The following is a 15447-nucleotide window of genomic DNA, read 5'->3' on the forward strand; positions in this document are numbered from 1 at the left end:
TGAGGCCTTTAGTGTCATTAATTAGTGGGTGAATGGTCAGAACTAAATGTGACAAATGGAGACATCATGTTTGCATATTACACTAATGGGAAAATTGGGATCATGTGTACGTGCCTCCCTATCCCAAATTGCTGATAAATGAATAGACCGTATCAACAGCAACCCCTCTAGCACATAATTATTCATGTTACTGTATATGTACAAGCTATACTTCTTACAAAGACAAATATATATTAATTAGAAAGTGTCAGTGATCCCACTCACCCCCAAACTCTTGAGTATGTACATACATGTGCACAGATTCAAGCTGTGTACACACACATACACACACACAGAGCTGGTTTATCTCATTAATACAGATGTCAGGGTTTCTAATATAGCCTTTAGAGAGAAGTCCATCTCAGCCCAAAATACAGAAATAGAACGACTTTGACTACCTCACAGTTGAGATTAATTAAACACCCATGTAGACAGCGGCATGCGTGTTCTGCAGTTCCTGCTGTCCTCTCACACGAATAGTCAGAGAAGAGAGGGGAAATGTGACGATGTACTAACAAAGGTAGGAGCTCGGCTGGCCTGCCAAATTCATCACATTTTAAGATTAGTTGCCCGCTCAGAATTCTGCTGGCAGATTTCTTGTTTCCTTCCCATTGGTATTTAAATGTGTGACTCAGTGTCTGCGCTAAAAGCCTCTGAAATCATCCACAAGGTAAAGATGTATTGTAGGGACGCTGAAGGGAAACAAAAGAGTATAAAGCAGTTTGCCTGGAGATATGAAGCTTGTAAAACAAGATGAATACCAGTCTTAGAGAAGTTTAAAACAAAAAGGTTTGTCATAAGGTTTGCTCAAACAAATTGGTTTCTTTTAAAAGAATCCTTCAATCTTTGCCATAGTCTGTCAGTATTTGCACCCGTGGGCTTTTTTGAAGTGAAGAAAACCAAATAACAAATAAACCACTGATCTCAAATCATTTTTCTGGTAAACCTTTATAGCACAGGTTCCCATTTTCAAGAACAATTTTGTCTCATCTCAGAAGCTTTTATCTAACTCTATGTGAGCCAAATTTAGTAACAGATTTGCTGACTCCCAGTCTCAGATATTGAGTTGTGAAATTGTCCCCTTACAAATCTGTTTGCACTTGGTGCTCTTGGCCCGGCAAAGATATTGACCGACCTAAATAAAATATCAGTGCAACTGCAAGCAAAGGGCCACAGTCAGTTTATGAAAGACTCGAGGTGAAACTTTGTTCCTTCAATTCTGAACACCGTACTTCAAATAAAGTTTTAAGTGTTTATGTGGGAGAACAAGAAACAGTTGAAGGCCTGATGGGCGGGTTCCGTCGATGCTAAAAGTGGCAGAATGTTTTTCAATGAATAGAAACCAGGTTTCTCTTAAGAATCTTTGCAGGCTGAAGGGTAATTATCCTTCAACACAATTCTGTGACAAAAACTAATGTGTCATCTGCATTGGACTGATAAAGCGTGCTGAAGAAAATGAACAAAAACAAATGTTTCACCGAGTCTTTTCACTGAGGTCGAGTAGATGCTCGGCCTAGAGTTGTTCTATTGTTAATCTGGCTTCATATATTATTTAAGGACAATCAGAAATTGGAAGAAATGTACTGCTGAAAGGGTGAGACATGTAAAAAAGAAAGAAAGAAAAGAAGGTCTCTTCGGGATCCCTGCTGCTCACTGTTTTCACTATACAAGTCAAGAGAGAGAGATGAGACACTTTCTAAATAAATGAAAGGCATGCTTACTGATGTACTTTCAGAGGTTTGAAAGCTAATTCAAACAGGTTTTTACCTTTGTACCCTTCACCAACCCCAACCCTGCAGGGGAAAGGTCAATCCCCTGTTCATCATTCAATTACAGAGAGAGGTGGACACTTAATGCAATTGTAAAATAGAGATCGGGGGCCTGGAGATGACTAGAGTGCCATCCTGTGTGCGGTGAAAATATTGCAACTTGGTACCAAGTGAATTGCTTCATCACTGGTGAAACTCAGCAAATTTCATTTTAGATGTTAGAATGAAAACCAATCGGTGTTATTTTACAAAATGAGCCATTTCAGGGCTGTGGGGAGTCCCTTACGTCCTTGGATGGTAACACTGACTGCTCAGAATGAATTTTAAGTTCAAAAACATGGATACTCTACATTGAGCGCTCAAAGAAGACGCTCACCATTAAAGTCCTCATATCTTTCCTGGCGGTTCCTTTTTTGAAAAACAAATTCCTCTACTTGGAGCGTCTACACACATGCAAATAGGGGCAGCCTGGGTGTTTTCCATCACCTGTTGTGATTTACATCCTTGGTTTGTTTGGGTCCATCACATCCCTACCAGCGGTCAGGAAGGTCAGGACAGGTTAAAATGCACCGGATATACTTTTGCAGATATATGTAGTACGATTCACTGTGCACATACACCAAACAGACCCAAAAGAGCGGAGGACAGTCCTCCACATACAACTCATGAGTAATGATATTCTCTGAGGCTGGGAAGTGGCAAGTCAGAAATATCTCTCTTGTGTTGATCTATCTCAAATCCCACGAATATGTAATCACACAGAATGTCTCTGCTCTTCTAAACATTCTGCTTTATCTTAGTAAAGTACTTTAGTAAATACTAAAAAGTCTAAATCAAACATCCATGGATGGAAGTTTAAACGTACACAAAAGACATTGTGAACACAACTGCTGACTCATGTTGCAGCAGTAGTTAATCACCGTACTGAGAATATGTGGAGTGAAAAATGTATTCAATTCTTTACCTGGTGTTGTTAGTCACGTTAGCGGCACTTCTCTGGCAATGTTCCTCTGTCAGTCAGTTGGTCTGTCGGTCGGTTGGTCGGTCCACCGCTGTGGTTCAGACTGAAATATCTCGACAACTGCTGCGTGGATTGCCCTGAATGTTTGCACGTACATTCATGTTCCTCAGAGGATGAATCTCACTGACTTTGGGGATCCCTGACTGCTACCAGCAGGTCAAAGTTTTAATGTAACCTGAGAAATATCATCAGCTAGATGGGGTACATTTTGTACATGACTTTGGTGATCCCCTGACTTTTCCTCGAGCACAGCCATGAGGTTAACATTTAATGATTTTCAGTGAAACGTCTTGACAGCAACCTGGATGGATTGCTATGAAATTTGTAACTGACATTAATGTTCCCCTCAGGATGAATTGTAATAACCCTCAACATTTTATCACACATCATAACTTTTCTGTATTCCAAAGCCAGTGCAGATTTGAAGAGCTTGACGAGTCTATGAACATGCAAAACCTCGGTCCAAATCAAAACCTTTGTGTTTCAAGGGCTGGTGATTACCTGCATCAACTGAGCTATGAGGCACATTCATAAATCAGTGCGCTTTTGCCCCCTTGATGAATAAGTAACACTGCAGATATGCAAATGGAAGAATGATGAGAGTTTTCCTTAATCGTGAATTTGTTTATGGCAATTTGTTTATGGTCAGGATCTTTCCCCGGAGCTTCCTGACCATTGGTCATTGCTGTAGTTAAATCTTGTTCTGAATTTGACATGTCGTACTCCACCACAGCAGGCAATTATGTTACCATATTCCTGATTATACTCATAAAAATATAGTTCTTACTGATGGATGAAACATATTCTGTAATCTATAATTAATTTGTTTAAATGATCTTAATCCAATTAAGTTCATATAGATATAAACTAGCTGCCACCCTCATATTGTCACATCCACGTTAATGATGACTGTTCATGGACAACAGGTGCGGTCAACTTAAATCCCAGCTGAGCGCTCTCCTCCTCCAGGTGCGACAGACACGGAAGGATGCCATGTCTCTCCCAACAACAACTTTGCATACAGATTTCCATATATTCCATTCATGTTGGGTGGGGGTCATTTAGATTTGTTCAGTCACTTGACTCCCTCGTTTCCAAAGAATCACAACCCCATCTTCAGTCTGGCAGGATCTTATCTCTGTCTCCCTTTGTAGAGGACGAGGAGATGGCGATAAAGTGAGTTACTGCACATTTGATTATTGGGCCTTTACAATTTTCAGCAGGCAACACCTTACAGCAGCCATGTGGAAAACACCAAGGAGGTTTTCACTCACTGTAAGTCTCACTTTGCATTGTGCTTTTATTTCTGATGGGGCTTTTAGTGATGTGAGGTTGCTGTCAGATGCTTAAATGCACCGACAGTCATCTTCGAACATAACGTACTATAAATGACTTGACCTGCCAGTGTGGTTTGCAGTTGGTGTGTGCTGTGGAGTTCACAGATAACTGGGCTAGTGATAGATCTTGATGCTCTTTTCAAGGGTAGATTGTGTTGCTTTCCCAAGGATCCACTGGAGGATGTTGAGACTTGGAGTGAGTCTGTGGACAAAGTCCTCAGTTGTAAAGGTGAGAGTCTCCTTTGATTGCGCATGTATTTGATTGTATGTACTGCTACACGCTTACTGTCGTCTGTGATTTCCAGCCGGACAGATAGCTTTCCGGGAGTTTCTGAAGTCCGAGTACAGCGAGGAGAACATACTGTTTTGGCTCGCCTGTGAGGAGTATAAAAAAATCAAGACGGCGCCAGAGATGATCTCCTCTGCCAACAGGATCTACTCAGAGTTTGTCCAAACAGAAGCGCCCAGACAGGTAAACAACTGCAAGCTGGATTTATTATTTTTAGGAATTCAAATTTAAAAAAAGATGGTCATTGATTATGATCTCAATTTAGCAGGCCTATAGTGATATAGATATAAGGTAGTGTATTTTACTGTGGTGAAACTTCAGAAAGTTACTTTAAGTGCACACAAGTTGTTTTCCACCCCAGAACATTAGAGTGAATGATGATGAAAATAGTTGCTGAGACGCCCTCTGGGCAACATTGTTTGATTCCAGATCAACATAGATTGTGGTACCAGAGAAAACATAACAAAGAACATCTCCCAGCCTTCCCTGACTTCGTTTGATTCGGCACAGAAGCTCATCTACAGTCTGATGGCCAGGGATTGCTACCCGCGCTTCTTAAAATCTGACATCTATCAGGGACTCCTGAGGAGAACTAATTCAAGGTGACTGTTCTAAAAAAGGACAGCCTCTCAGACGCAGGCTCGCAAAATCTTTTCACCAACATTTCAGTGTAGATACCAGTTTCTTTCGCCGTACAATCAAGATCCCAAGTCTAGCAGAAATAGCTTTTCTCAATCTGTGTGTTTCAGTAGACAGTTACAGCTCAAGAGATTTTGTGGCTTGTATTATACGTCATCTCTTTTAATTATGTCATGGTGAAAAGAAAAAGAAAAAAAAATGTTTAAAGAGACTGTGCACGTAATTCGTCTATTATCTATTTTCTCTCCTCCACCCCATGAGGTTAATAATAAAACGATTCCCTTTATTGTAAGTATTATTTACACTTAATTGATTATGCAAATATGAACCCTAATATGCTCTGAGAAATTCAACTTTCACATGCAAATAAATATGTGAGTTTATTGTTAAACATTTGTCTCGGGTGAGTGTTTTCTTGTTCTAGATTGGATATATCTTAAGAACTAAATAGTTGATTGACCTTTGGGTGTGGTCTTTTTCAATGATGCCAATCACCCTTCGTTGTTGTCGTCACAGAAGACCTGTCTGTGTTCTGTAATCCGGTCATTGGTCAAAAAATACACCAGATGGCAACAGAGTCCTTCAAGCAGCCTCATTCAGTCAACAAGAAGACACAACAACAACAACAAAAAAGGAAAAAACGCTTCCTCTCTCACTCTCTTTTTGGTGTATTTCCGCAACATCTCAGTTGTGTTAGAAGGAGTTTGTACATTGTGAAGAGGAACTGTGTAAATCATCTATGTCTCAAATTTGCCAGACACAGGGGCGTGGATGGGAGGGCACTTTTGTGGTCAATTCAGTTGGAGTTCATTCAACATGAAAAAGTATCTTAGAGGATTCAAACCACAACTTTTAATCTGATGTGATGGAAAGAATTTCTCTAACTAAGCTCATTGTCATGTATGTTAACCTCCCCCTCAAAGGAAGATTAGTGTCATGCAGAGTATTAGACAGTATTTGCTATTTTATCACTTTGGTTTTTGCCTTGTCAATGTCTAGCGAGGACTTGGTGGATTTTACAGTCTTTTCTATGTAAAACTCTTCTATGTAAAAAGCATGCAAATACAAAAGAGCATAACAAAGCAGGATTTCCACACTGAGACATGATGTTCAGATCCACAAAAGAAAGTAATCTCAGCATATAGGACTTAAATTGAAAGGACATGATGCATTAAAATTCTACAGTGACATTGTTCCCTTTTGCATGTCCAATCTTAACGTGTTTATTGTCCGATTAGTTTTTTTTGTGTTTGGAAAGTGGAAGTAGGCACATCGTGCTTTCTCCATGTGACTGCAGGGTGTTAGACGAACATTTTGTTCTGCTCGTGTTGGTGGCATTGCACGTGCGAAGGATTTATTCAAAGAGCTTTTGTCGTACAACCCACTTTGAGTTGTGCAGACAGCTCACCGCAGCTTCCTCTAGTTTAAACAACTCTTGTTGCACTCACCTGTTTGTGGGTGAAGGGTTAAGTTCATCCTGTAAAAAGAGTGCGTTTGACAAACCACATGTTTAATCTACACTCGTTAATATGAAGCAATGTGTAGCCCAGCAAAACTACAGTAGATATTGCAGGAAGTGAAGAAGACATACAAATGATAGCAACTGAGCAAAGTTATAATCCTCAGAGTGACAGCAGTTGATGGAGGAAACTCACAGACGAGTGCTGCAACCGATAAAAGAAAATGTCTGAGATAACAGTTTATGTCACCACAAGCCTTTAACAGCTGCCTTCTAACACAAAACATTTCCTGTCAAGCAAACTAACATGAACATAGACAATGTGACTAAACAGTACTTACTTGTGCTTCAAAAGCAACCCATTAAGTTTACTTTAAAACTTGACTTGATATGCTTTGAGGTACATTTTATGTCAAACTTGCAAGTTTGACATAAAATGTACCTCAAAAAGAAACAAAAAATCAGTTTATCAGTTGGATAAAGTAGAATTATAGGTTATAACACAACGTTTTAAACGAATGACAAATTGTCGGCTATCCTGTAGAAATACATTTTCTGAAGAAACCTAAAGTCCTCATGGACATTCATGGTCCCCAGAGAATGAACTCTAAAGACGTTGGTCCCCAAACAGTTCGTATGATATCTTACAAAAAAGATTCCCCACAGAAGTCCCGGTAAGGTGATGGTGATCGCTGAAGAGTTTGAGTAATCTGATTTTGTCAAATTTAGTGAAAAGTACTCAACTCAATTAGTTACACTAAATTAATCTACATGACATGTAAGGAAAGTCTCCAGGTTTTTTTCAGGGATGAACGCACGAGGATGCTTTTGTATACAGCATCGACATGACTGGGTATATTGGAACATGTTTGCTAAAAATGTATTCCGCACCACATATGAGGATCAGGAACTTACGGGATGTATAAGGTTATGAGAAAAATTCTATGACGAAAGTGGTGTCCACTGCTGACTGCCACGGTGTATTTCTTAAACCCCTAAAAGCGGGTGCTAGTGTTAGAAATGGGAGCGGCTTTGTGATTAGAGCTGAAGCTCTCAAATGTCGTGTGATAAAAGCAGATAATTAAGGACAAGCTGAGTTCTGTGACGAGCTGTAAAACCAGACTGGAAGTTTTTAATAATAAGGCAATAAGGTTGTCATAAATAAGCAGCAGTCCAAAAACGTTCCTATGCTTACATCATTGGTACTGAATTAGAGGAGAAGGGGAACTGGAAAAAGGTCAGATCATGTTCTCTTTTAAAGACTTTAAAAAGCCATAGGAATGTCCAGGTGACAGGTGAAAGCTTTTGTTTTGACAAACTTCCTGTCAACATAACAGGAAGTGAATAAAACATCCTTCAGTGACACGGCTCACAACACTGAGGGAGGATTGAGGATATTTTATTCAATGACGTTTACAAACTGGTTAGAGGTTTCAGTCTTGTCTAAAATGGAAACACTGCGGCGGCTTAGTTGCATGCCACATGAACACAGTGTCTCTGGTTTGGTTCCGGTGGGCGACTTGTGTTTCATGTCATCCCCCTCTGTTTCCCCCCACATTTCCTGTATGCCTCCACTCTCGAATATCTAGTGACAACAAGAAGCTATAGCCCACTGTAATAAGTCATTAGCAAATTTAGAAAGTTCTAATTGACCCAGAGCAAGACTGAACTTTGCTGGAGAGCAGCACTAAATGCCTGAAGCTATGTGTTTCTGTCAGAGACAAAACAAGAGACAAGACCCAAAATACACGCCAGTAAGAACTGCATGTTGAAGTAATTAATTACAATTAGAAACTCAGATGCTGAGGTCTAACTGGAGCAACAAACATGGATATTAAATATACTAAACAATTCAGTCATTTCTAGACAGGGTCTCAGTTTCATTTAATTGCACCGTGATTGTTTCTAAACAGGATAATGGTAAATATGTGCTAAATCATCACTGTCAAAAACAGGAAAAGAGTCTTAAGTCACTGGCTCAATAATGTCTGTTATAGGGCATTATCTAGCTTAAAGGGACAGTTCACCACAACATGAAACGGCTCACAACAAGGCCTGTGGATTATCTTGCAAAACCGGGTCACAATTTCTGGAAAGAGACATTGCTGTTGGGTTTTTCAAATGTATTTTTTTTTTTGTGCTTTGAGCACCACAAGCGAGTGCCATATAACACGGCCGATGTCTCAAAACTGTGTCTCACAGACTATAACAATCCAGATTGATAAATAGCACTACAGGTAAGTAGAATAACATGTATTTTAGATGTTTGGTTCAACTCTCTAAGTTAACAAAGTGAACTGGTTAAAGGAATAGTTTGACTATCTACCAACCAGACGCTAGTGGTAATACCAGGCCGAGTAAGGCTGTAGCAGCAAAGCCCCTCAGTGTATTGAACTGAGCGAGCATGCATTTTATTGTTTACCAGTTTTCATTTGTAAAGGGAAGATTGTTTCCAAAGCCTGAAAGCGTGGCACTGGTTCTCGAGGCAGACTGGAACAGAGACTAAAGCATTTGCCTATCTGCTGCTGAATGTTCCACTGCCCTATTTGCATGCCCAGACTTTAAAATAAACACGATGGAGGTCTAAGCACACTACACACAGGCTACAGTTGCATTCCGTGCAGGTTTGCGTCACCCCCCCAACTTCCTCTTTTTCTGTGGTTAGTTCAGCATGATGGTGTGACGCTATACTCAACAACCTCATTTCAGACTTCTGCTGTATATATATAAGTTGACACCAGTGGATTCATCTAACAGACACAGTCACACATCTCTCGAAGAGCAGCCCAACACACAGTCACACACGTACAACGCATTGTTGCCATGCCGAGTCTAGATACATCAGCACCACGGGAGCTGCAGCACCTCAACATGGACACTGATAGCAAGAAGAGGTAAATATTTTATCACAATTATCTACTTTTTTTTGTGTCATTGATGATAAGCCTTTTTCGTAGAAGAACAACACGCCAGTAAATAAGCCTGATTGATTTGTGTTTGGTTAACCAGGGCAGGAAACCTGAAGTCTCGGCTGCAGCGTAGATCGTCTCAAGCCGCTAACACTGAGGGGTAAGTGGAAGGGGTAAAGGAAATTTCTCCTCTGGGAAATAAAGATCTGAAATGTTGGCATATATTGTTGCTCATGTGAGTGACCGCGCACTCCTGTTTTGCAGGCTTTGTTATGAGGAGATGTCCCAGTGGTCACATTCACTAGAGAGCCTTCTATCATCCAAATGTAAGTTACGTACAGTCCCGTTGTCAAGTTTCACAGTCAGTATTCATCCTCATCGCTGACTAACTAACTTTTAATTTTCTGTTTAGACGGCATGAAGATATTCCAGGCTTTCTTGAAGTCAGAGTTCAGTGATGAAAACATTGAGTTTTGGCTGGTGTGTGAGGACTATAAGAAGATCAAGTCTTCCTTCAGGATGTCCTCCAGGGCCAAAAAGATCTTCAAACGCTATATTCAAGCTGAGGCTCCCAGAGAAGTAAGCACAGAGGTTTTTATATTGCAGAGAGATTGCCTTTATTTTTCGCAATACGTAACACCCCTGTTGCTACTTTTTAATTGTCCTCATTATTATTCCTCTGCTTCCAGATCAACATTGACCACAAGACCAGAGAGCTGATCAGGCGGAACATGAAGACGTCCACCGCCGTGTGCTTCGACGATGCCCAGAGGATTGTCTACGGGCTGATGGAGAGGGACTCCTACCCACGTTTCCTCAGGTCTGACATCTATCAGGCTCTACTGGACTCCACATCAGAATCAGTTAAGATGTGAAGAAAGCAGATACCACAGACATTATGTTTGTAGAAGCTGTACTGTGAAGCTGAGCCTAATGCGGGGCTACCTGAGAGAAGCTGTGTGTTTGCTTGTCTTGGCTATCATGCCTTCCTTCTGAGGCGGAGATGACATGCGTCGGGGTTGGCCACGGCCTCATATGACTGTGTTAGAAAGGAGAAGTCAACGTTGTTGTAAAAAAGCTGAAGACGGTTTGTTCACAACCAGCTGGTATACTGAGAAGGGACGGATAGAGGCCAAAAATGGTTACTGCCGTACATTTTCAGAAGTGATAACCGCTGTAAAGCACAGGACTTCCCAGAGATGCCACAATTATGTAGTGAAAATAGAAGGGACTTTCTGTACGAGATGCCAGGAAGTGTGTGTGGTGCAAGCAACACCCTCCACCCAAGATACTAGTGCTCAGCTAAAGATTGCACACCATCTTAAGTTTATTGTTATCTCACTAAAGCAATAGAAAAGTACGCTATCAATATGTGTATTTTTGTTATGAATTAAAACATTTTTACATTCTGACAACAATACTGTCACACATTGAAATGACTGATATGTTGCAATTATAATAATTTGTGCTAAGCTATATGTATTCCACAGTTTGTGAGAACGTTATGTGAATGGGAATATTGAGGAGAATTTGTACATATTTGATAATAAACTATATATTTGCTTTTAAATCTACACAAAACGAATTACTTTAAACCTGCAGTGCCACATTGACTAAAGTCTGTTCTTCTCACATAAACAGACACAAACAAGGTCAGGTTCCCATGAAGCTTTAGATACACGTCTCCTGAAGAATCCGCGAAGCAACTTCGTCACCAATTCATTCAGATGTCATTCATTCATTACTCGTTGTTAGAATATTTACTGAGTCTTCAGCAGCACACCAGAATTATTCCTCATGTTCTACTAAACAGTGTGTATTTAGATTCCAAACTTTAAGGAATAGTTTGACGTTTTGGGAAAAATGCTTCTTTGTTTTCTTGAGTTAGTCCATCTAACTCTCAGTAAGAAAGTGAAGAAATTTCTCAAAATTTCGACTCATTCCTTTAACCCTTAACATACAGTTTCCCCCCTTTTTGAAAAATCATTTAAATTTAAATTGTCTTACACTATTATTGCATTATTTTGCATCAGATTGCCTCTGCTTCTCATCACACGGTAAGTATACGAGTGAAATACCATTCAGTTAACTTTAGTGTTGAACACCATTTCTCTCACATTTCACAATTTGAAGGGTTAATTAGGACCTCATTGAGAAAGGTTGTTGCATAATGCTTCCACCTACGTAGCCAGAAGCGCCATTGTTCATTGTTGCTTTTGAATGTCTTCCAAGCACATTCTGCAGTTCATTCATTGCCTTTGTTTTAACATTCAGTCTTTCATTTATGGGTATAAAAATCAGACCTCATCCTCATAAATAGTTCTTAGTTTTAAAACTGAAACTGGATTATATTACAAAAAAAACAAAAGGGAAGTTCATGAGTAGAAACCTATCAAGTATCACTCTGTTAAAGGTTACAGAAATAAGGGAGAAGTGTTAAGACCCAAATGCTCAGCCACATCCTCTTTTAATGTCACTTGTTAATTCTTGCATTTGTGCAAGCGCACACACTGAGGCGGATGAACATAGACAAGTAATAATGCCTCTGGAGCTATTTCATGCTTTTAGAGAGCAATAGACAGCAAATTGTCAGTGTAAAAATGGTCATTTTGTGGTTTTGCCAAAAGGGCTTTCAGCAGGATGAGAACATCCTTTTTATTACTCACAGAGGTCGTTGGTGTTTTTTCACTCAGATGCAGCTGAGGCGTTAAACTGACACAGATGAATCATTGCCTGACGAGTCATCCTTTCCTCATTTGCAATGCTCTGTTTATTAGTAACAAGATGATGCAACAGTAGATATGACCGTGAGAAACTATAGAAGACCAAGAATATGAGGTCCCGTCTGAGAGACAGGATATTTGAGTTGTCACGCACTGTATGACACAAATCTACAAATCGCTACGTATGTAAAACTTTCAGGATATCCACTAAAGATACCACTCAGTCAGTGAGACTGTCGGTTTAGCTGCCATGTGTGTCATGAGACAGAAGTCATCCTTTTGCAACCACATGGGCGGTGTGCAGCAGGTCACTGGATTACTGTGTGATGTTGCTCAACCAGTTCAACAAAGGACACTTTGTTTCAGGTCTGTTTAAGAGGAAGGTGAAAAATGTTCCAATGTGAAAATGTTCAGCATGATGAAAATCTACTTCAGTCAAACATGTCAAATTAAAACAGAATCATTTTTAGGATTTGAAGACATCTAGACTCACAGTCTACAGCCACGTTAGCTTCTCTGTGAGGCTGTAGCTTGGTGAACTATCCTTCACCAGCATGCTAACATGCTCACAATGACGATGGTCACCCTCTCAGTTTAGCGTGCTAACTTTAGCTAATTAGCACTAAACACCAGGCACAGCTGAGGCTGATGGTAATATCATACGTTTTGTGGGTACTTCATCTGATTTTATTAGATTTTAAAAACCAGAGTAGGCTTATTAGACAAATAAAAGGTTTGACCGGATGGTGGCTCTAAATGAAAAGTTAATGGATCACCAAAGTTTTCATAATTCATCCTGTGGGGGACATTAACATCTGTGCCAAACTTGATGACAACCCGTAGAATAGGAGATATTTCACTATAAAATCAATCAATTGATGTTTATTTGTGACATATAAACACAGTACAATATTCAGTGAAATTTGTTTGTGCCTAGAAGCAATTAAATAATAATAATAATATAGATATTATATCTATATAAAATAATATAGAAGAAAATAACAACAATGGAAAGAGAATGAGTAAACATCATAATCGGTACATACAATAATGAATGGCAGGAGGGTGGATTATATTCATGAGTTATAAATTATATTTAGTGAGTGTCAGATGTGAACGTCAGTGGTTCAGTACATGGATAGCCTGAGGGAAGAAACTCCTCCTCACCCTCTCTGTTTTTGCCTTCAGGCAGCGTAGTGTGCCTCGTTGGTCTTAAATCTATCCCATCTATCCCAGCATGCATCAGTTGGAAGATGTGGAAACAACAATGGAAAGAGAATGAGTAAACATCATAATATTTTCCAACTTGATTCTGTCTGCTGGAGTTGTATTAAGTGAAACTACTATGTGATTAAACGTATACCGCCATGACCACAATGCTCAATGCATATCATGCAAATCAAGGCTCTATGTTTATATCTACAGTATAGAGTGGAAGAAGAACACAGTTGAATACGCTGCAAACCTACTGAATCATTTGTGAGTTAGGCTACAACCGCTTCAAATGATGATGGTGATGATCAAATATCCTGTTGACGCACTCTGAGTTTCATTCATGTATCAAACAGTAACAGTTGTGTTGCATATTGTGGTCCCCTGTGGCCTAAATAGGTGTGATTGAACTGGTTTAATGTGTAATGACACGGTGTAGCACCCACTCGTAAGCAGAACTAGATCACTATTCTGTGAGATGAGTCGTAATCATAGGATATTTTTGAGTAGCTATTAATTAGGATTTATTATCTCATAGTTATTAGATTCAGTGACGTAGGGTCGCAAGTGCTTTAGTGGTAACTTTAAAGTGAGTATTCGAGTAATATTTCACACATCATACATTACAACATAGGCCTCAACACTGAGGTAAGTAAGTAAGATTTATTCATAAAGCGCTTTTCACAGACATTAGTCACAAAGTGCTTAACAGGAGTGGAATTACGAGTATAAATAACACAAAGTGACCATATAAGGGTGAAAAATGTACATTTAAAAAGACACAAAAAACAGAAAGTACACAATTAAAACATGGCTTAAAAGCAGGTCTAGGACATGAGTTTAAACAAACGCCAGTCTAAACAGGTACGTCTTGAGCTGATTTTGGAATGAATTCACGGAATCAGCACAACGTCGGGGTGCAGACAGAGCCTTCCACAGCCAAGAGGTCGTGAGTTGCTGACCGGATAGGGGAGGTTGTTACTCATCTGTTCTAGCTGCTACTGATGTTGATCTATCACATCCAACTTGATTAAATGTGGGTCCAATGTTTGCATGATTTCTCTGTTGATTGTGTTGGAACAGGCTCACTGCTGTCGACATAAGTGTTATCACACCAACTGTATTCGGCACCACATAGCACCACTCAGTGGATTTATTTTACTCACATTCAAAGTACAGATTATAATAACTTTACAGGTCACTTTTGGATGTATGTATGAAGCAGGTCTTTGCTCTCTCAGCTACTTCCTGTTCGACACAGCCCAGTCTGGTCCTGCAATCCGCATGCATCAAGTCTGTGTGCAAGTGGCAGGTTCAAGTTCAGTGTCATCTAAACCGTTTTTTTGTTTGGGTGGTTTTTGTAGTTTTTCTTTCACAATGATGTTCTGTTCAACAGTACATGTTCACATTCTATTTACTACAAAGTACACATTCATTCACTGATTGTGAAATAACAGAACAATACACATGATGGATAAATGTGTCCTAACAAAGTGACAGGTGGAATTGGAGCCAGAAAAAAAAGAGGAAGTTATTGTCACTTTCAGATTCTGACACAGAGCTGTGGCTATTGTTGCTTAACAGTTAAAGCGGCAGGTTTTTTTGGTATTTTGAACTTGATGTAGCTGTTGGGATAATGATGTTGGTCTTTCAGGCTGTTGGGATAGCAATGTTGGTCTTTCGGTTCACCACTTTGGTCAAGACTGAAATAGATACCACTAAATGATTTTCCATGAAATGTTGTGACATTCATTTTGACCAGACAATGTGTCCTAATGACTTTTCCTCTCGTGCCCCTCGCAGACTGACATTATGTAACAAGTTTTAAAATGTTCTGCCAGCATTTAGCTCAAAGCAGCGTTGTGCTAAAATAAAAAGTCTCAGAGCTGCTGGCTGTATAACTGTTTTCTTGTTTCTCTTCATTTAATAGTTATTATTCAATACAGCGATTACTTCCCAAAGGATTCAAAGAAATCTAAATATTTGTCTATTATCGCCCACCTCCATCCCCACTCCCATCTCATACGCCACCCTAATGTGCAATGTGACC

General features: G+C 39.7%; 2 protein-coding genes across 2 annotated transcripts; both read left to right on the forward strand.

The window, feature by feature from the left end:
• Positions 1–3994: 3994 nt before the first annotated feature.
• rgs1 (regulator of G protein signaling 1) lies at positions 3995–5479 on the forward strand. Its single transcript, XM_076098174.1, has 4 exons — positions 3995–4005; positions 4316–4395; positions 4472–4638; positions 4885–5479. The coding sequence occupies exons 1-4, from the start codon at positions 3995–3997 to the stop codon at positions 5059–5061; spliced, it is 435 nt and encodes a 144-aa protein (XP_075954289.1). The 3' UTR covers positions 5062–5479.
• A 3719-nt stretch (positions 5480–9198) lies between these two features.
• rgs13a (regulator of G protein signaling 13a) lies at positions 9199–11043 on the forward strand. The gene is made up of 5 exons (XM_076097930.1): positions 9199–9447; positions 9563–9622; positions 9727–9788; positions 9875–10041; positions 10152–11043. Exons 1-5 carry the CDS (start codon positions 9377–9379, stop codon positions 10335–10337), a joined length of 546 nt encoding a protein of 181 aa, XP_075954045.1. The 5' UTR covers positions 9199–9376; the 3' UTR covers positions 10338–11043.
• The last annotated feature ends 4404 nt before the right edge of the window (positions 11044–15447 follow it).

The sequence above is a fragment of the Anarhichas minor genome, unplaced genomic scaffold (assembly GCF_050575085.1).
Source record: "Anarhichas minor isolate MPS153535 unplaced genomic scaffold, ASM5057508v1 ptg000024l, whole genome shotgun sequence".
Classification (NCBI taxonomy): domain Eukaryota; kingdom Metazoa; phylum Chordata; class Actinopteri; order Perciformes; family Anarhichadidae; genus Anarhichas; species Anarhichas minor.